Source organism: Poecile atricapillus, chromosome 7 (genome assembly GCF_030490865.1).
Source record: "Poecile atricapillus isolate bPoeAtr1 chromosome 7, bPoeAtr1.hap1, whole genome shotgun sequence".
NCBI classification, from domain to species: Eukaryota; Metazoa; Chordata; class Aves; order Passeriformes; family Paridae; genus Poecile; species Poecile atricapillus.
Genome location: NC_081255.1, coordinates 19,944,560 through 19,966,713, shown reverse-complemented (window position 1 = coordinate 19,966,713; position 22,154 = coordinate 19,944,560). Strand labels below are relative to the sequence as shown.

General features: G+C 38.2%; 1 protein-coding gene across 1 annotated transcript; it reads right to left on the bottom strand.

The window, feature by feature from the left end:
* Nucleotides 1–522: 522 nt before the first annotated feature.
* SSX2IP (SSX family member 2 interacting protein) lies at nt 523–20,655 on the bottom strand. Its single transcript, XM_058842768.1, has 14 exons — nt 20,368–20,655; nt 14,005–14,138; nt 13,126–13,292; nt 12,678–12,878; nt 10,933–11,043; nt 9,549–9,684; nt 7,849–7,924; nt 7,600–7,771; nt 6,668–6,818; nt 5,332–5,468; nt 4,751–4,921; nt 2,556–2,664; nt 1,566–1,686; nt 523–1,383 (listed from the first exon to the last, which is right to left on the bottom strand). The coding sequence occupies exons 2-14, from the start codon at nt 14,045–14,047 to the stop codon at nt 1,230–1,232; spliced, it is 1,749 nt and encodes a 582-aa protein (XP_058698751.1). The 5' UTR covers nt 14,048–14,138; nt 20,368–20,655; the 3' UTR covers nt 523–1,229.
* Between the last annotated feature and the right edge of the window lie 1,499 nt (nt 20,656–22,154).

Here is a 22,154-nt window from a genome sequence, read left to right as displayed (position 1 = left end):
TTTTCCAGATAATCCAATCACTACACTCCATCCCAGGCTGAAGAAAATGGGCAGAGCAGCAATGCATTTCAGTGAAGGATTCTAAACTTGAGTTAATTTCCCACCTCTGACCCCAAGAAAGGCAGTTTAAGCTCAGACATCTTCCAAAAAGCCAATTACACAAGGATCTGAGCTATACAAGTGATAACACATGCAGAGCTATATATGATCACATATGCACAAAAACCCAACGAGAGAAGATGGTTTGTACTGGCCAAGGAAAATTACATGCACCGAGTAAGGTGAAGGATACCTTGAAACATCTTACCTCTAACTTGGCTATTTTTATTACATTATAAACAAAAGACACTTCCCCAAGGCTACACAAAAAATAAAACTCTAGAGTCAACCGAAACAGAAAACACAACAAAACACAAAACCAGTACCAGATTAGTAGACATTGTACACAGCCCCATAACCATGGTAGCTTAAAAGTTTACTGCACACAAATCATAGAACCAGGGTTTTTTTAGAAGAGAAATACACGTTTATTGTTCACATTTGAAATACTTTGGTTCCTGACTGAACCATTGAAAGCCCTAATGGATCTGTAAACTGAGTATCACTATAAAACAATTTAAAATGCCATGTAAAATAATATTTATGTATGCATGTTTCATTTCATGGTTTCTCAGCATAACCACTTGTTCTATTTACAAATATATAAAGATTTTGCACTTTAAATCATTAATATATCAAAGAGGTATTTTCAAATCACACAATAAATATAGAACCTGTTTTGTTAAAAATCTACAGTATACTTTACATTCAAGTCGAGGCAAAAGAGGATTTAATGCCAGTTACACTTGAGACATAAATGAATGTTTCCAATAATTAAACAATTTCTAAAAGTGCTATCTCTGCCTGTGATGAAAGGTAACATTAGGATCCAGTATTTCATTACAGTCAAAGTTTCAGACCATTGCTTTATTCACAGAATTAGAGCTTCTGTTACTAGAAAAATATCAAAGCTTTTATATATTTTTAAGTTTTCTTTCAAGAGTTGCAAGAAAGAGGCAAAAAGTGGTCTAAAAAATAAAAGCCATGTGCACACACAGAAACACACCACAATTCAGATCACCACATAATCCTCTAGAAGAATGATCAAACTCACAGCATTCTGTTTCATTTAGAATGATAAGTTTATGAACAAGTCTCTAACAAAAATCCCAGCAGGCAACCCTAGAAGTCTAAGGCAGCTGTTCCATGAGCAAGTTTCTGCACAGCAGAGTGCCAACTCCAGAGTCTTCCCATGACTTTGTGCATTCTTCAGTTTCTTCTTTGTCATCACTTTCCACACACAGATTTGGCATGTTATGTGCAGCAGGTTTTTCTGATGCAATGCTGGAAGCAGAAAAAAAAAGTTCCAATGGAAATAAATAATGCTCTGAATGGAAACAGAGTATTATTTTGATGATATAATGTTTAATATCCTTTGTTATACATCAACCATAAGCTTTAGATTATGCTGTGCTCTATACAGTGTTCAGCACTCTAAAAAACATCTACAACATTGTTTCACAAACCTGTTTTGTGTAATATACTGAGCTATCTGGCACGGTTCTGGTGAAACAGTAGGACTTAACACAGAGGGAGTTTTTTTTTGCCGAGATGCAGACTTCACTAAACAAACATCTGGGTCAGAACCTAAGAGAGACACACATCATCAGTTAAGCTGCAGTCCACTGGAAAAAAGCAAGTCCTTCAAGTCTTTGTGCCCTCTACTTAAAAAAAAAAAACAAAAAACAAACACCTTAAGGCAGAGCTATAATAATAACTCTTATTGATACAGACCTGGGATATTTTTTTTATAAGTATATGTAATGTTATTGAATGAAGTTATGTTAAAATTCTAAATTTGAAAATGCAGCATTTGCATACACAGCCACCACAGCAAGTAGTCATATGAAGTCACTCAAATGTAATTTCTCACTTTACAATTGATAAAGCTTTTTTATTCCTTAAATAAAGATTTCTCCAGCATGCACAGACAGTAATTAACACCAACATGAGAACCTGCAAGCTTGTCAGAATACAGAAAACAAAATCAAAATGAAGTTAGATGTCTTACTGTTTACATGAACTAAACCATCACTCAAGTCAATGGAAAGACATGGCCAACTTAGCAGAGCCTGATCAATCCCTTCTCACATTTAGATTTCAAAGCTTCCATATGAAGTGGAAAAGTGATTACATTACACAGTGATTACATGTTCTGCAGTATGCATGAAAGCACCTGAAAGTTACCTGCTGTGTTGTCAGGTATTTGATATGCACTAGATTGTTTCACAAATATAAATTCACTACATAAGTAATTACCAGGAAGGGAATTACAATTCCCTTTTAAAAAAGAAATTTTGAACCATCAGTTACCCTGACATGTGGAGGCATACAGATGCACGGTAAACTTGTTCTTGAGACCTTTTGGTTTTTTAATTGTTTTATTCATAGTTGTGACTTCTAGTTGAAAGGAAGAAAAAAATAGTGCAAGAACATAATTTGAACCAAATACTTGCTTCTTAAGAAGGCACTTGGAGTTGTCACATTTTCAGACTTGCAATCAGCAGTCATAGTTAAGAACTGGTGCTTCAGCCATGCTCCTCTATCTTCTTCAAATGCCTTTCTCTAAGAAAAGAAATGACAGTTTACACTTATGATGACAGGAAAAAGCCTAGCCCACATTAAATTGATGTTATTCTATTTCAGAAAGCCAAAGTCATAACATGTCCATGTCACTAAGGAGAGCCAGCAGCTTAACACAGCAAATACTGTCTGTGAACAAGCTTTTGAGCCCAATGAGGATTGGCTGAGGAGGCACTTACAGGCCAAGTCCCACTGTTTGTTCCACAGAGGTCTGAGTAATCCTTTCACTTTACTGCTCTACACCCCAGTGGCACCATCTCCTATGCTCCCTATCCCACTCAGAGCAGCACTAACTCTTGTAGCAGCCCTCATCCAAGGCAGCTGCCAGGAACAATTACTGCTTAAACCTTCTAAACAGGGAAAAGTCACATTGAAAATAGCACCAATTGCTTCTGTCTAAAAACTGGGGCAAAAAAAAAAAAGGGGTTGTTTCACTTTCCAGCCCCTCTAAGTAGAAAAAGAAAATAATGCCTAACAGACAAGCTCCAAGAGATCTGATGGCGCTGGAATCAAGCAACAAGGTATTTCATCTCCAAAAACCATCAGTGAAACAGGATGCTCCTATTCTATGTTAGTAGAAAAACAGAGGAAGCTGAACTCCAACGCAAACTTTCACAAACACCTACAAAGCTTTGCATCTCATTTCATACTTCAGCATTCTGACAAGCTGAAGCATGAGCAGTTATATTTATGCTGCAAAGTAGTCCTAAACACTTCCAGACAAACAATTATTGTTTATTAGCACTCACGACTTTTAAAGCTGAATTCAATGTGCAACATGAAATTAACCAACTCACTAAAATGCAAATAAAATTAAATTAGTCATAGTTAGTATTTGTTACCATGTGAGCTACTGCTATCCCAGTAGCTTAAGTGAAATCTAGAGTATTTTATATTCTGGGTCAGACAGGTTGGCCATTTAGCTGCTTATTCTGTCTCCAACAATGGCCACTAGAGATCCTATTTATAAGCATTACCACTTTCTGCAGTGCATTCCCTCACACATCCCCATTCCCAAAGCCATTTGATTATGGATACTGAAAGGCACCCCCTCGTGCCCCAATTTTTATTATCTGTGTGTTGCCTATAAGCTCAGGCAACTGCTTTTTGAACTTGATGGTACACACTGCCTTTACAATCTCCTTTGAAAAAAATCCAGAAGTCAATTACCTAACTATAAAAAAAAAAAAACAAACCAGAAAGTACCTTTTTGGGTATGTTTCTGACTTAATTTCAAAATTAAGAGTTCCCTCTAGTCCAAGTCTTGAGGGATTTGGTGAACAACAGTAGCACTTTCATCTGCTCAAACTGAATCCACAGCTTTATAAATTTTAATCACATCTCACTCCAACTCTCTGCTCTGCACATCAAAGCAAGCTGTTCTGTAAGCAATAAAGTCCATTTATTTTTTCCTGTCACATCTGTACCATCCTAGTTTCACAATCACATCATCATGACCTTTCCCTGCCAAACTTGTAACCCCCTTCACATTTTTGACCCAAACTATGGGCTAGACCAAAGGACATGTGCTAGAGCTCATTCACAGACACATCTACCCTGACTGCCAGTATCTGTGCTTTACTGGCCAGCTTAGCTACAAAACCAGAACAGATAATGACCCTACTAAGGGAAACATAGCAATTACTCGGTATTTTTGCAAAGTCACCAGTTTTCACCAAAGTTTAGAAATCAACTGCCTTTGAGATTCAATCCTGAGGCCAAATTAGACTGAAATTTGTATAAGCCTTACTTTTGTAGGAAACCAAACTTCAGCAGCGTCTAAGTGATTTAGCTAATAAATTTTGTAAGTACTTAAGATATTTCAAACGCTGAAACAAAACTGGTTTGGTTCAGTTGCAGAAACTGTATTTTCCAATACACACAAAAACCCTGGCTTTTTAAATTGCCAAGAGAATGATCTTCCAGAACAACCCAAGATATGTTCTGTACAGTATGGCAATGATCTTTCTCTATAGACATCAGAAACTGATATTGCTGGATGGCTCCACATTTAGCACATATAAAGGACTTGTAATTCATCTTCCATAAGAGCTCCCTTTCCTAATACCTCAAGTCCTAATCTAATAGCAGCTTCTGTAAAACTTTTTCGTTCCTTCTCAAAATTCTTTTTTTGTTCTCGAAATAGTCTCCATTCTTCCTGAAGACGCTCTCTTTCTTCCAACAAATAGCAGTCTTGTAGTAACAGAGTGGTGTCATCATCATCACACGTAAGCTGTTGCTGGAGATATAGAGCAACAAAAGACAAATGTTAAATTGTGAGTAACTTATAAGAGGTACAGTATTTCCATAGGTTCAATTTTATCAGAAAAATGGATGAAGTTTAATATGGAAGAAATGCAGTAGATATCAAATTGGTGGATAGCGGGGGAAGATTTCAGATAGCAATCAAAATGTCCCTGTTCAGGAAGCCTCACCTTCGTTTAGCCCCCCCAAAATTATTCCTACCAGGGTAAAAAGTCCTTAAATTATTAACCAAGCCACTAGCACAGTTAGACAACCCACTAAGTTGTTCTATTTTAAAAGCATGATCAAGGAATGAAGAAAGGCTCAGAGGTAAGAAGAGTGGAGCTTTAAATAAAATACACTTGGATTAAATTGAGAAAAATATGAACAAATGAAGCCTCCTACCTGTAAAAGCTGTTGCTGAGTTTTGATCATTTCTTTACATTGTTGAATCTCTAACTCTAGCTTTTCAGTTTCTAGCTCATGGTCTGCTCTTGAAATGACATCTTTTTCATTCAAAACTCCTGAATGTCCACGTGACACTAAGGAGGAAAAAAAAAAGCATCTTTAAAACAAGTTAAAAAAACCCCAATACCTCATATCAGAGACTCAGTGGAAGAACAAAAGGTTTTAGACTATTTGCTTCACCCTGAAAGACAGATAGACAGTGTACTCAAAAGCATTTTTATCAGAGACAAGAGATCCAGAGTTGGTTCTACATGTGTAATTACCCATCAAATCCAGTTTATGAGAAAAAAAACAAAACCAACAAAAACATAGCTGTTTCACATTCCTCAAGGTAAACCAACCATCTACACTGCACTAAGTGTTACACAAAATCCTCGCTTGTTTCAGCAGTCATTTAAAAGAAAACTCAAGACAACTAAAGGTGGTTTTTTTTCACTGACATGCTGCTAGCCCGTTCTTCTGAGCCCACTTTTGAAGGGCTTATGTGTTCATAAAAATATGACAGCAACTATATTTATCACAGATATAAAAAGAAAGCCTTTTCCTTCAAGTCCTGTGAAGGAGAAATGGAGCTAACAGACATTGGATGCACGTTTTTATTCCAGTAAGGGAATGAATTACAGAAATGTTTTTTTTTTGTACAATTCCATTCTGCTTTATTTAACTTAATGCACAGCTAAATCACAATGGTTGTAAATCAGCCAAGTTTTGATCCCCTAAAGCCAGTATTTGAACATTAATAGAACCCTAAAGGGCCATACTAGGGTCAACCCATTAAACTAAAAAGAAGATGACTCCAAAAAAGAGCAAATAACTGTAACATTTTTTTCCGATGCTTATTTTTCAGTTAGTTACACCAAATAAATTATTATAAGCATTCTTAAAATCCTGTCTAGGGTGTAAACATATTCTCAAACGCCACCTGCTCTTTTATTTGCAATTGCATGCATGACCTTCTCAATCTTACTCTTGACAGCAAACATCCCTGTGGTAGTGGCTGCATTTACTTGCATGGGAAAATAATACTAGGAAAGAATTTTATATATTTTTAGCTGCCTTAATGCTGTTTAACAGCTGGAAATAAGGAGAGTCCAGCACCATAGCATCAGTCGCTTTGTTTTAGAATGCCACAAGAACTCTCAGAGGATGTGGCAAGACAAGGCTCTTGAGAGGGAATTACTTATTTTGCATTCAGTTATTTCAAACTGTCACATCTATATTACTTTTTCTAAAATGTATTTTATATGTACATATAATGCAGTTAAACACCAACCTTGGTTATCCAGCTTTTCAACGTGATTTTTCAATATTCGCCACTGTTTTCTAATGCTGTTGGTAAGCTGTTCTCTCACAGTTTCACAAGATAATTCCCACATATTCTCTTTATTTAATTCTCCAATATCTTCCTCCTGGTCTGACAGCACCTGTAGGAGCAGAAATAAGAAGCTGCAAACCATTTCACGCCTCCAAATATGTGTATTTGTTTAAATAAATATGTACATAGATTCAATTTACTGATGAGAAGAAAAACCCTTACATAAAGGAAAGATTTTTCCATCCAGGGAAATTTGACTCTCAGGAAGTTCAGCTCCCTGACAGCCTAATGCTGAGGTGACCAGGCAGTCCCCAGAACCCCACCAGGGACCATGGGTCAGCTAGCAAGACTCAGTCACTCTCACATCTTCAACCCAGCCAGGTCCAGATTGCTGAGTTCTACTGTCAGACTTAAGCAGCAGCTGCGCCAGTATGGGGGCAAGTCATCCAGTCAAGTCAAGAAGAGTCCTCACATCTTATAAAGAACGTGAAAGAGAATCTAATGCCTTTCTACATAGCCATGGTAGTGAACTGTTCAGTAAAAACATCCTGTATAAATAAATACTTAAAATCTGGAAACAGACAAACAAACCCAGGCACGCAAAATCCAGTATTTTGCGTTGCAACGTAGAATTACATACCAGTAGCTACCACATTTAAATTCATTCAAATAATATTTTCAAGCTTTTCATTGACTTGCTGGAAAGAATACAATGTGTCCTGTTCACAGAGAACAGAATATTCAAACATGGATGGATTTCACACAAAGTACACGGTGTGCAATCCACTGCAACTCTCATAACATGTTTACTGTTTTTAAATAACTATCAAATTACTTCAGCACTATACCAAACTACTATGGAGATTTAATTTTAACTGAAGAACACTTACCAGCCCATCTTCAGATCTTTCTTTAGGTTTTTGTTTCTGTGGTGGAAGAAGTGAAATAATATCTTTCTTCATTTGCTGAAGAACTTTCTTTAGCTCAGCATTTTCCAGTAAAAGCTGTTTTTGGCGTTGTTCATAATCACTTAACAGAACTTTGTACATTTCTTCTTCATTTCTGGAAGAAATAATCTTACAGTAACAACATAACAGCCCTAATACATGCTTCAATTAATGTTGTTCTAAGACAACTACCTGGCTTCTGTCTTATCAGTCCTCCATGCACCTCTCTTCCCATCAGCTCTACCAACATAATTTAGAACTTCCATAGCTACAAATGAAAAGGATATTTCAAAGTGTGAAACAGTATGCAGATAGATATTTAGATGACATTGCATTTATATGCAGTTACTATAAAAAGACCACATTACTCAAATATCCCCCCCTCTTCAGACTCATATGAAATCACATGTCCCTGATTAAAGCAAAAATAACATAGTTCAAGAAAGAAAAAAGCTAAGTTTTTGAGTTTAGAAACTCAGAAGGATGTATTCTCATCATGTCTTATCTTTTTTATGCATTTCTTAATGTCAGCTTCACCGCTATTTCAACCTTTATATCAATGTATCAACTCTATGCTCATTCTGGCAATAATGCCAGTTTTATTTCCTGTTTAGGATAAGGAACTTCTTAATGTTTCATAAGATATTCCTCAAAACAAAGAAACTTTTCTGTCCACATTTGAATAAAAATAAAATAAAAAACCCCAACCACACCACCAACAAAAACCCAAACCCAATATATGACTAGAGATTAATGGTCCAAGCTAGTTGGATATCAAGGAAATAGTAACTAGTTTAAAACTCTGCTATTTTCACCTCACTGATACTTAAACTAGTACTAGCCACCTGAAGTCAAGAAAGTTTAAGTTTTTCTGACCTCTGGATGAAGTTTCTAGAGCTTACTGAACTGATATCTAAAGATTTTCTGCAGCCAAAATAGGTGTTCCTCCTACTGTGTCCTAACTTAGTTCAGCTTAATCACAAGGACTTTCAGAAAACTAAGTCAGCAGAGAACTATCTTGGCAACAACATGAATAGCTTTCTTCTGGTTTAGTGAACTAAATGAGCTTGCTAAAAAATGCATTACAGCTGGCAAACAGCTGAGTTTGGGGGTGGCAGGTGGACAAGACCAGGATTTCCCTTCCACTGGAAATATATTAGATAAATATTTAAAGGCCAGATATATGAACCAAAAGGTACTTCTCTTTTTAATACCTAACAACAATACCCATTTTCAGCCATTTTTCACAGAAAATTCTATTTATGGTAAATAGCACTGACAAATGTCTTGAACACAACTTTTGGGCAGTACAACATACAAGTACTCATGATAAAGGAGATCTGGTTTCTCCTCATTTCAGAGTACAGGATGGTACATCTGCCTTGTGTAACTTCCTCTCAAACCTCTCATTACTTGTGCTAACCACAAGCAGAGTGTAGTACTTCCAAAGTAAAAAGATCACAGTGTGCCTTCCTGATGGCAACTGCATGGAACAATACAGTGTTTATGACATTATCCAAAATCTTGTGGCAGCAACAGTAGTAAAAAAATAGAGGAGAGATGGCTCTAGCATAGGCATTGATTCCTATGGAATCCTAGGAATAAATTTTCCTTAGTAAAGAAAAAAAAAAAAGCCACCAAAAAACCAACTCCACCTCGTTTGGTAAACATCAGCATTTGGCTCATGTTTGGCAAGTGATCTTATGGAACACAATACACAAAATTCTTACACAGTCAGTTAACATGAAATATTGCATCTTTTCTTTAACATTCTAACATCCAAATCTGCAAGAGGGTCATGTTGTCTTTAAAGACAAAAATGCTTAAAATTGGTTCTGGAACATACAGAATATGCTGATTTTGCTATTGTAAAATTCAAAGGTGCTACTTACCTAACTTTTTGTCTTTTTTATTCATGACTAACTGATGTAAGCGTTCCTTTAATTTGTTATATTCTCTCTCCTTCCTCTTCATATCATGATTGTATTGTGTAGCTCTACTTGAAATTATGTTCTGCAACTTCTGGACCTAAAAGCAATGCCACAAAAGGCTGTTTCTTGAACTAAAGTACAAACAGATTTCTTCAGAAAACCAAAATGCATGAAGCAAAACAAAACTTCTATTAAAATGTACTTCTGGTGAAAGGAAGTGACAAAAGGAATCAGAAGAGCTCTCCCACCCTATGGATTCTGATCTCAGACTTATCTCTGAGGTAGTTTCTTTTCAGCAAAAAACCCACATCAGAAGCAGCAGATTAAAATACTTAATTCCTCTGAAGTACAACTGAATTCAGGTTCTGAAAAGGCACATAACCTTTAACACATTTATTGAACAGAGCAGAGAAAGATACATCTTTACTTTCAGTAATTCATGTTCAGGATCTAGGATTACTCCAATTTTAAAGCAAGCTTGTTAGGCTTACACTAAAAAAAAACAAAAAAAAACTCCTCTTCCTTGGGGCAGCAGGACACTGAAAGACAGATTATTCCATTTAGTCTAAAAGAACATTAAAATATCATAAAGCAAATTTTTGACAAGTACTATCAATTCCTAGGGTTGTATTGTTTGGAGTTTTAAAAATTTTCTGATTTAACCTTACAAACATACAGCAAATTCAGTATCTTAAGCTGGAACTTTAGGAAGTTCACTATGTACAGTTAGTTCTGTGATTCCCAACCATATGAATATGTTTATGAACACAGAACATTCACAGAAACTTAGAGGAGCCACATTCACAAAAACATAGGAGCCATGTGAAGTACAATGCTAGGGAAGGAGCATACAGGAAACAAATCCCAAACTAAGAGGTGGCATGGGTGACAAAGCATTTTCTGATATTGTTTCAAGATATTTATGTTTAATGAGATTGTGTTTTTGAGCTGGGCTTCCCCCCACCTCCCTTATTGGTCCTTTGCTTCCCTCTATAATACAATAAGAAAACCCCAAAAGCCTCTATTACACAAATGTTTGAGTGACGGAATCCTGTTGCCCCTCCTACTTTTTGGTATATCTGAACATTCAAAGATATAGCTGTACAGAAAATCTCAGAAAACTGCACATCTGCATTTCTGCAGTAGTCTCTACTATTGTTGCAACTTAGACCTCTCCCTTATAGAATCTATTTATCTATATGCAACATGCCAGTCACCTTGAAAGACAACACTTATCAACAAAAAAAAAACACATTCAAAATGAGCAATTACAGCACTCTGTGCAAGAAAAAAAAATTCTTCAATATCTATATAATGACTTGTGTTAATGTACAAAACAACTCACTTCATCCTTTTCATTTTTAAGTAACTGGTGCAAATTTCTGTTCTTGCTTTGCAGTTGTCTGTCTCTTTCCTGAAGCCCAACTACTTCCCTTTTAGATAATTCCAACTGTTCCTAGAAAAAGTGTTGATAGTTCAGTATCAATAAGAATTAAAAGCATAAGATTTAAAAAAAATGCAACCAACCAAAACAAACAAGCCATGTTAACCAAACTGCCAAACAACCTCACTTGAGATACGGCTTGGTATTTCAAAGATATTAACTTTTACAATTAGGACTTTTTCATTAAGTCAGGACTCTCTAAGCATATCTGTACTGTGAGAGTGAGGTGGATACTAAGCAGCCTGGATGAATTTGGAACTACAGTTTTACTGGAGCATTTTTGCTGAATAATCAAGGGTACCATTAAGACACATATACGGACTGTGAGCATAACAATGCAAATGGAACATCTCACATATACAGAGAAGGATAGATGGATGAGTTCATCATAACAGACAATGCAAAACTAGCATTTCAGAAAGTTTTGTCCACAAATAAGACTCAGACCTGAAATTGGCAGCTTAAATGACATCCAAATACTATGTACAAGCTTTTCCTTCATATGCAAAGTGAGGTACAAATGTGCAGATATATTTAAGCAACAAGAACTTCTTAACAAACCACAGTGAAATACAGGTGACACGATAGTGCAAGTCAAGAGGATTGCTGTATGGATCTGAAAGAATCTTCATGAGAAACCTCACAACCTGACAGCCAAATTAAATGCTCTGGGATTTATGTAGCACTAGATTTCCCTCTCCCCTTAAAGCTATTCATCTAGGCAAAGTAACTGGAGTGCTTTAGAACCTCACATTTTATAGTGTTTGTATAAAAATCAGTGCAGTTACAGATAACTTTTAATGTCAACAAAATCCTTCTACATGAATGACCAATCTCAGCAAAAGGGCTACTATGATTTTGAAAATCCACAGCAGTATTTCTCAGGGAGATGGTGACAACCAGCCCAAGTGAAAAGCAAACCTAAAAAAGCACTGAGTCATGCACTGAAATATTTTCTTTTTTTCTATTTTATTTTCTTAACAGAATTAAGAGAAAGTCAAGTCTTTTTTAATATGACTGCACATACAAGTGGACCCAGGAACTCCCAATATATCAGCTACTCCACAGAGGCTGGCCTTAAGCATGTGTTTACCCTGTGATAAAATGAAGCTTAGTAACTTCTGGTTTGACAACAGATTCTGAGCAATTCTTACAAAGAGACTTTAATAGCTGGATGTTCAAGAAATCCAACAACAACAAAAAAAAAACACATAGAAAAAGCTAATGATATGGAAAAAGACTAATAAAAACCCTGCACTAGAAGAGTTATCCGTGCTTTTACCTGTTACAATTATATTGGGGATTTATCTTTTAGAGCTGGCATACCCTTTTAAGCAATGCTAAAATGCTAATAGGAATTGAAGTGTTTAATACTCAGAGTACATTAACACTCCCAATTCAGTCTTTCCCCTTCCTTGGTTAAGGAGGCTAAAATTCTAAGTAATTAGAAGTTTTCTTATTAGATCATATTTCATAAACTTTAAGGCATTTTCATTTGGAAAAAAAAGACCTCAAAAACCCTAAAATACACATGAAAATGCGACTGCAAATTAGTACTGGGTAGGAAAAAAAAAAAATCAAAAAAGGACTTGCTGTTAAGAATGCAGAGAGCTGCATAATTCTAGTGAAATGATCTTGTTTTCTACCTTTAACTTAGCATAGCAGTTCTGTAAGTGATCCATATCACTTCCCAGTTTCAGATGCTGCATTTCTACTTCTTCCTGAGCTCGAAGGTTCTTGTGCTGCAGTACAAGCAATCCATTCATGCAATTTATGATAGATATTAAATTTAATTCTTTTCCTCTGGACTCTGCATAAATGGAAGGAAATCCCAATGTTGTCAATTCCTGGTAAAAGACAAGGGGGGAGAGGGGGAAAATGAGATCAATAACTGTATCAATCTCTCACCATTCTCCAAAGGACAAACAGTATCAGGTGAAACCTGTATGTAGGGGGAAAACCTGAATCTTACTTCCCACCAACTTCAGCTTCTGGGCACTGATGAAGAAACCTTATTAATCCTGTCAATCTTTTTTTATCACAATCAATTGTGTGCAGGTGACAATCTTCAATAAACAGAAAGATCTGGCTTACCCTATCAATATAGGATATACTCTGTTCAATATTCTCTTCTGTGCAGAAGGCACCGAAAAAGCTGTGCATGTTTTTGGATGAAGGCAGTGACACGCGTAGCACTTGTGAGCTCATGCTTGTAGGAGATCTCTTTCTTTCTGAGGTATATGGAAGTGTATTTTTGCTATCTAAAAGTTAAACATTAAGAAGAAATCAGCTATTATTTTAACACATCACATAAAAATCAAAGCCTTATGTACTCAAGTTATTTAGAGAAATTTAGATTCTAGAGCTCAGAATTTGATCAAGAATGACATGAAACAATTCACAATATATATAAAAAAAACTTCCACTGAAGATTTAGTAACACTTTGGAGTGTTGTACCTTTCAAGTGTTACTCATCCACCAAGAAAAAACTGACCACACTTCCTTTTTATTGACTTAATACAACACGGGTGCAAGAGATGTGCATTCACTAAAATTCTTATAGAATGCATGATATTATTATACTTATTAAGTGTATGCTGTACTCTTCCACTAGGCAGAAATAGGTAAGAAGGTATTCACTCCTTTAACAAATTTGTAACCAATTTATGAAGCAAAAGAATATAGAACAAGCACAGAAATCTTTGAAAACGCAAGATACATTGATAGACATGATTATAAAAAATAAAATGTGACTGCAAGCTCTTAACCTTTCTATACATATGCAAGTACAGTATTTTACATTAGCATTTCTGTAAGAACTCAATCCAAGACAAAGCACTGCTTGTATTATTTACCATGCTGTTTAACTACTCAAATATGTCACGCACAAAACTCCAGATTCTCTCCTTAGCTGCTATAGCATCGCTGGTAAAATCAGCAGATCAACAAAATTCAAAATATTCCCAGTTTACCTGGTGACAGCACCGGCACAGTAACAGTCTTCCAATCTCCCATAGCAACAGAGACAGGCTGGGTACCTGAGTAACTGGTTCAGCAGCAAAGTATTTAGTACAATTGCTGGCAACGTGTGTTACGTAGGCATCTCCTAAAATAGCAAGAGCATTTTAGATTAACAAAAGTAGCTAATACAGCTAGAAGGTTAAAGAAGGCACAAGAGAGTGACTACTGAACTTGAACCAAGTGAAATTTTTCTACTTCTTTACAATGAATTGAGAGCGCAATAAGCACAGCAAATAGTATTCTGTAAAAATGATGCATCTTCCTATATTTAGCCTTAACTGTCTTGTAAAACATTAACTAAAGCCAAAATGCCACGCACACATGAAAATAAAGACTCATACTGTAGATAACTAGTTGTTTCTGTTGATGTACATCAGAGAAAACAGAGCAAGCCAAATACTTTTTCCTGCCATATGTAACCAGGAAGTAATTTTACTATCGTAAACTTATATGAAGTTTTAACATATGTCGGTCTAAACGGGATCGTTACTTAAAGAGATGTATTACAAAGGGTCAAGAGAGGATACATAGGCAGAGGGCAAATGAAATTTAAATAGATATTTAACCATTTAAATTAACTTATACATTTAGTAGCACTGCCTTTCCCTAGCAAGTTGCTTGCTTCCTAGAAGAAACTCCAAAATTGTTGAAGGAAACAAATAGGAGAAGCCTTACCCTTCTTGGCACAGCCACTCAGTACAGCACTGTCCCTCTGGAAACCAAAGGGAAGCCACCCACACGAAAGAAAGAACAAATTAATTGTCCCCTCACCCCACCTCCACTGCACACTAAGAAGGCACATAATAGCATTAGTTATCTCTCACTGCTGGAAACTTTAAATCCAGCTTGGATGCTAAAGATTTGGACAGCACAACCCATCAGCTGTTACAGGAACAATGATACTTCAGGGAAACAAACTTTCCACCTGACAGAAAAGAAGGCCCCTTTGTTTCAACCAACACTTTGGAACGAAGTCTAAAGTCTGTTTTAGATGGATTCAGTAGATTTTAGAGCACAGGGATGTTCCTCCCTAACCACTTGCTAATGTTCCAATAAACACACTTTGGCTAAGCAACTTCTAAATTTCTGACACCAAAGCCTTGTACAAAATGCTCATCACTTAAAAAAAACCCTCTAAATAATTATCCAGCTAGATAAATATTTCTCCAGGTTCATAAATGTAAATGGGGAAAAAAGGTAAACTGTTATTCCTCTCATGTGTTGTAATTTAGTAGCTCCTGAAAACTTCCAGATCAGAAAGTACACATAAGGCAGCAAGAAAACACAGTCAATGTAACAATTGTTGCTGTTCTTGTTAAAGAAATTGTTTGCTCTGCTTTCTCTCTACATGATTTATGCATATTTTACTTTCTTTCCCCCCTGTAAAAGCAAGATGTTCACAAATTAATTAGACAACAGTGCCTTCAAAACGGAATTCAAAAGTCAGTAAGTATCAAGAGGACACACTTCTTATATGCTACTGTCATTTCTGCTGGATTTATCAGATAGATAAATGCACAAACATATGAGAAAAAGGCAGCAAACTAAGGTACAAGTATGTTTAAGTATGTTTTCATTACTGACATCACAATCCTGCAATCTAATAACATTTTTCAAAAGATTATTAAGAACCTCAAGACACAAATTCCATCAAGGACTGTTGGAAAGTCCACAAAAATATTTACCTAATTTTAGATATGCTGCTACTTCCAAACAAACTGGCTTTTATTCTTTAAGAGATTGCACCCACACTCACTGAACACACAGTATTATCAACCCCCAGGTCTCTCTGCACTGACAATACTACTCTGACACAGCATCTGTCACCCCAAACAATGTCTGACTGGAAGCAGGACTAATCCAGGTCTAAGAATGCAATGATTCTCTAAATTTGCACCCTGCAAGTCACACACAGATTCATTTAGAGCAGATGCTTTAACAAGACTACCCTGTACACAGGGATTTGTTATAGTTTCTTCTCCACCAGGGTCAATGACTTGCCCAAAAACCTGTTTTCACCCACTGCTTTCTAGAGGTAATTGCCCCAATTGGCAGTGTCACTTCCCCTCCCAAGCAAGAAATTCCTGGAGGCCAAGGCATGGATGGATTGTGCAAAAATGAGCCTCTGGGACCCAAATTCAAAAGTGTGAATACAAGAGCAGAGCCACCTCACTGGAAAAAGAAATCTCATATCAAACAAAAAGACCCCAACATACGCCCCACTGAAATCACAGAGCTTGATTAAAACCAAGGAAGTGGTAATCAAACCAAGGCATTTAAGTGCTAGTTGGAACAAATGAAGCACAAAAACCCCAAGGAACTTTAAAAAAAAAAAGCACTGCCATGGAAATAACATACCAGAACTTCTTTGAAAGCCACCTTGGGAATTCTTGGACAAAAAGCTACAGAAGTATTTCCAGAAGCTTCTAGATAATTCACTAATAAATACATCTTTTTTTTCAAGAACACGATTAGAGTTCAAAATTAGTATAATTCATAAGCCCAGAGAGCTGAAAGAAGCTGTTCATAAAATTACTGATTTGTGTTTTGGGAGACAGGAGAGGAACTGACAATAAAAGTGCCAAGATTTAAGATAGAAATCTGATTAAGTAAGTCTGAGTTCAAACCATACAAAAACTTGAAAATCATAAGCAGCAAGAAGTAGAATTATAAACTTAACACAGTACCAGTGCACTAAAAAATTCTAAATATCACATTTAAACTTGAAAAGGAGCAGTTGTAACTGGGTTTGTAAAACACACAATCAGCAGAGAATTGTCACAGCGCTGTGGTCATATTGCATCACTTGATCATCCCTAACCCAGACAAGTGGGAAACGCAGTATCTGCTAACCCAGAAAACTTCTACCCCCCACCAAGGTAGGGAGGATATGGAAAGGCAACTCTGGAAAGGTGCAGTGTCTCAGAAGAAAGTTTGTAGAGTCAGCATCAACCAGAAATTGTTAACAGTCCTTCTATGTATATTTCAAATACTACAACTTGTAACATGCATGTGTTCTAACTTGTAAAATTGCGGGGGTACTTAGCATTTACTTGAAGACCAATGTGATTCTTTTCTTCCAAAATAATATCCAAAGGGAGCTATGGAGCTGTTTAAAGGTTTTACATTTGCCTAGTAATCCACAGATGTCACACAGATGGCTTTTATCCGGATAGACAAAAAGAAAAGTCTAGGTAAATTTAAGGTACACTCTCGACATGACATTGTAGGTTTACAAATACATCCCTGATAATGCCATGACATACACTTACTTTAATTCGTGTAATTGCCATGAAAGTCCCTCCATTTCCTCCCCAGAGTTTTGACATTTATTGTCTCTCTACAGAATTCCTAATAACGGTGTATCATTAGCATTAATATATATATTACATCCAGTGATAATGGTACGGTAAAAAGAATAATTTCCTCTAAAAAACTATTATGGTTTTAGTGACCTTTATTTAATATTGTAATTTTAATGATGGTTCTTGCAATTAAATCTGAATGCAGATTTTTCTTCCCACACTAATAAAATTGTGGCAATTTAATCATTAATCTATTAGCTTCAAAATGAGGGTGAAGAAATCCCTCAACTTATCCACATTCTATGGAAAGTTTAAGCAGTATCAGCTGAATTTCCCAGTATTATCAAAAGTAACATGAAAAATCAAGTCAAACCACCCAGCCTGTGGGTATGAAGTCTCTGTTAATTCTGAATGCATCATACTCAAAAATCCCAACTACATTTCTCCCCTCCATTTTACTTAGAAAAAACCAAACAGGAAAACAAATTAAAATTACCAAGTTTTTTAAGAAAATAAATTTAATTACACAAAGCTATACTCTTACATCTGATAAAATTGAGTGTTCAGTGACTGTTCTGTCATGGTCTTTGCCTCAAACACTCAGGTTACAAGGAATATAATCTGATGTACTACCTCAAGATTCAACTCTACATCCTATGTACACAGATGACTGAAATTGTGTTAATTCAGTCACTGAAAACACTGAAACACATGGAAACATTTTATCTGGCTCCCAAATTCCTACCCCATTTTGAACACAATGGATTTCACATTAGCATTTCCCTATCACTGAACAATAACTCTATTGTTAATCTTCAAAACTGCATTTCTCCCTTTGCACTCACAAACCACTTACTAAAAGTAGCCATAGCAGAACATTCTGTTACCAAATCTCCCTATGTCACAGACAAGAGGAGAACCTCAGAAACCAGTTCTGCATGTCCTCCTCTTCCTGAGGTCAGCTTTAGTCAAACCTTACAGCTGTCTCTGCAAACAGACAACTTTTTAAAAGAAAAACCACTGTCTTATTGATTCCTAAAGTTGGTGAGATATTTACTGGGCAGAGCCAGAACTAGTATTCCAGATATCAGAAATTAGGAAACTTACATGCTTCAGTAGCACATAGCCTGAAAGTTAAATCAGGCATGGAATGCAAGAAGATAACTACATAACTTCTCTACAGATTACCAGGGAATTCGAGAAATAATTCTCCTGTAAATTCTAGGTTTTCTGTTAATCAAAACATGCCACAGAAAAGACATGACAACTCCAAACAAATGGGATTGGTGAAATGTCAGCATACCTTCTGTGGAAGGAAGGAACACTAACAAGTCTGCCACAGTGCTCTGGAAGAAGGAATCATCCAACAAGATCTGGACAAGACATCATAATTGCATTTTCAAAAAGCTTTTCACAATGTTCCCGCCAAAAGCTCTTGAATTAAGATGTTAAGGTATTTATTAACGACTGATTATAAATGGCAAAGGGCAAAGTGTAGGAACAAGTTATAGAAGGGTGAGCAAAGTGTAAGAAAGTCACAAAGAGAAAAATTAGAGTCAGGCATTTCTGTTGTTCAGTGGGTTTTAAAAAAGCGATGAACACGTGATATACTCATGTACTAGACACAGTTATTCACAAAAATAAGCACAGGTTGAATGATAAACTGCAGAAAGTTGTCCTCAAACTGAACAAATGGATAATAAAAATCAGCAGCTGAAATTCCTTGTTCATAAACACAAACTAACACAATGAAAAACACAACTCTGCTATGCACTTAAACCAACAGACTCTAGTTAGGCATTATCATGCAGGAAGAGATCCCGAGTCCCTGTGATTAGTCCTCTGGAAATAACAGCCCCCAGGCAGTTAACAGAACCCTGGAGCAGAGGACAGAAAAGACCACCATAATATCTCCTGATGAATACTAAGCTTCTCCACCTTAAATAACTCACAGAGGTACAACCTTCCCTGTAAAAAAAGACAGAATCTACCTAAACATGGTGCAAGAAAGGTCAAGCAGTGCTTTCATACGAGAAACTAATAAGCTGTGACTTTTCAACTAGAAGAGGAAACAGCTGGAGAAACAGAACAACGCAGAGAAAACAAATATTCTTTGCTTCTTTTAACACAGCAGCTATAAAGAACGCAATGAAACATTCAGTGCAAAAGCTGGGAAATAAGGGCATTTTTTCCACATAAAACACAATTAGACTGTGGACCTGCATCACCACAAAGTGCTGTGAATACTCAGTATATAAACTACCTCAAATTTTTCGAGAAACGTCCATCAGCATCTATTACATTTTAAGCGATACATACAGCCTCTGCTCAGAAATCCTTCAACTCCAGACTGCAGCATCTTGGGAGGATACACATATAAAAGCATTATTGTACAACCAAACTATACTTAACCTTTTTTTCCTTAGCATCTGCTGCCAGCTTCAGAACCAAGATATTTATCCCCATGAGCCTGGTGTTACCCTCTCCCATGATCTTTCTGGTCCAAATTAAAACTGATATTAGTATCACAGCTTTCTGCCCCCATCAAAAAACCCTAGAAACATCTTCCTCATAAATGCCTATAATTTGAAATCTCCATTCACTGTCTCAAACCATTTCTCTAGGTCTCCTTTCTAAATACACTATTAAGATTTACCTAATTCGTTCACATTTTACTTTGAATGCCTCTTATTTTAAGTCATTGCCCTGAAATTCCTATCATACCTTGGCAGCCTATGGAGCTCTGCTTAACTAGTTATTTCACTCAGCACTGCAAGCAGCAGAGCATTCTACATAATGGGGATGCAGGAGCACTACAAACTAGTCTCGCGTTACGCTTTGATCTTCGAATTTAAAGTAGCTTTGCCGCAAATAAATAAAATCTTAAATAACGCTTAAAAAAATGCCCAAGTCACTTACAAAACGTGTACTCTTACATCACGTGAGCCGCCAGCTCAACTCCAGCAGCCACAAATTCCCTGACTCAGTAGAAAGCTTTACGGCTCTCACCTCCGAGCATCTGCCGCTTGTAGCTTCGCAGAGATAGCAAACGCTGGGCCCTACAGCGCCGGGGGCAGCGCCGGCACAGCCCAGCCCCGCCGCGGCTCGCCCCGCGCCCCGCGGTCAGCCGGAGCCTGCGAGAAGGGAGCACATGTCAGGACCCACACCCGCCCGGGCCAGCGGCAGCTGCGCCCCCGCAGGGGCCCTCCCCCGGCCCGGGGCGAGCCCAGACCACGGCAGCGCCGCACCGCCCGGGCTGGGCAGGAGCGCCCAGCACAGCAGCCCCGGTACCTCCGCCCGCGGCCGCCGCCCCGCCCCGCCCGCGCCCCGCCGGCCGCCGCCGTTACCCGCCGCGCCCAACGCCCCGCCCGTGACGGGCGGCGGAGCCCGCGCACCCCCCACCTGCTGCGGCCGCAGGGAGGAGGAGGAGACGGAGGAGGCGGAGGGGGAAGCGGCTGCCGAGCGAGCCCCGCGGGCGGTGCGGCCCCGGCCGGGCCCCGCGGGGTTAAAGCGCGCCGCGCCCCGCCCGCCCCGCCGCCATTGGCCGGGCGGTTGCCGGGAGAGCTGGAACGGCACCTGCCGCGCCCGCGGGCGGCCCAGCGGGCCGGCCTCCGCCACCTGCCCGCCGCAGGCCCGGCTCCTCCGCCAGCTTAAACCCGGCCCCCCCGTGCCATCGCTCCCTGCCTGCGTAAGCAGTCACTCTCTCTCTTTTAAAAGCTCTCTTCAGGAACGGGAAGGTGTGCTGAGGTTTGCCCCGAGCCATCCATCTCCAGGCTCAGCAGCCCCAACTCTCTCAGCCTGAGGTGCAGACGTGCTGCAGCTCTCAGAGCATCTTCGTGCTCTCCTCTGGACCCGCTCTCCCAGGACGACACCGTTCTGTGCTGAGGACACCGGAGCTGGGAGCAGTGCTCTGGGCGGGCCCTCACGGGAGCACAGAGGGAGAATCCCCTCCCTCGACCTGTTGGCCATGGTTCTTTGGATACAGCCTTGGACAGGGTTGGCTTTCTGGGTTGGCTCATGTCCAGCTTTTCATCCACAAGAACCCCCAAGTCCTTCTCCGCAGCTGTTCTCAATAGGTTCTTCTCCCAGTCCCATGTCGCAAAAATGCCTCCCTGTGGAAGACCTGGCAGCCCTCTCTGTGGCTGGGAGTGATGGTGAAGAAGCACCAAGATACCCAGTGTGGCACGTGCTTTATTGCCCAGAGAACATAAATTAAACTTTCCAATGTCACGCCATTAAATATGTGACATGTTGCCTTTCAAAATTTGAAGTTTTCATCCTAATGTATTTCCAGGTTATTAATTTTTAATATTATCAACCTTAACCTGTTGTTGTATTTTTTAAATTAGGATGAAGTCACTAGAACAGGTCCAATATTCTCTTATAGTTAGCTTTGAGGAGAGTACTTTGTTGGATGATTCAGTGCAAGTAATCACAAGCATTAAACAAAGTGATCTCAAGGAAAGGAGATTCATCAGAAAATCTGGTACCATAAAAGGGAAATTTTGAGGCATGGGGTGTTTTCAAACGACCACGAAAGATGCTGAAAAGACCTCATATTCAAATAAGTTAATGGCAATAATTAGCATATACATACATATTCAGGATGTAATGAATATGTACCAGAAATGGGATTAATATGCATTAGATCCACGGATATAACCTGGCCTGTTAGGTTCCTCTTCATGAATGCTTTGAGGAGAAATCCCCATTGAGCACTGCTAATAAACTATCAGCTTTCTAACCTAGTAAATTAATTGGGAGACTTTATTTCCTGGTTTTGGGTGGCAGGGAGA

What these genes read in the sequence shown, in the direction of transcription:
- SSX2IP (XM_058842768.1), bottom strand. Translation starts at nt 14,047, where the DNA reads ATGGGAGATTGGAAGACTGTTACTGTGCCGGTGCTGTCACCAG. An exon ending in ACTGATAAGACAGAAGCCAG is followed by an intron (nt 7,772 to 7,848) that starts GTAGTTGTCTTA and finishes TATTTCTTCCAG; the next exon opens with AAATGAAGAAGAAATGTACA. An exon ending in CTCAGCAACAGCTTTTACAG is followed by an intron (nt 4,922 to 5,331) that starts GTAGGAGGCTTC and finishes CTATATCTCCAG; the next exon opens with CAACAGCTTACGTGTGATGA.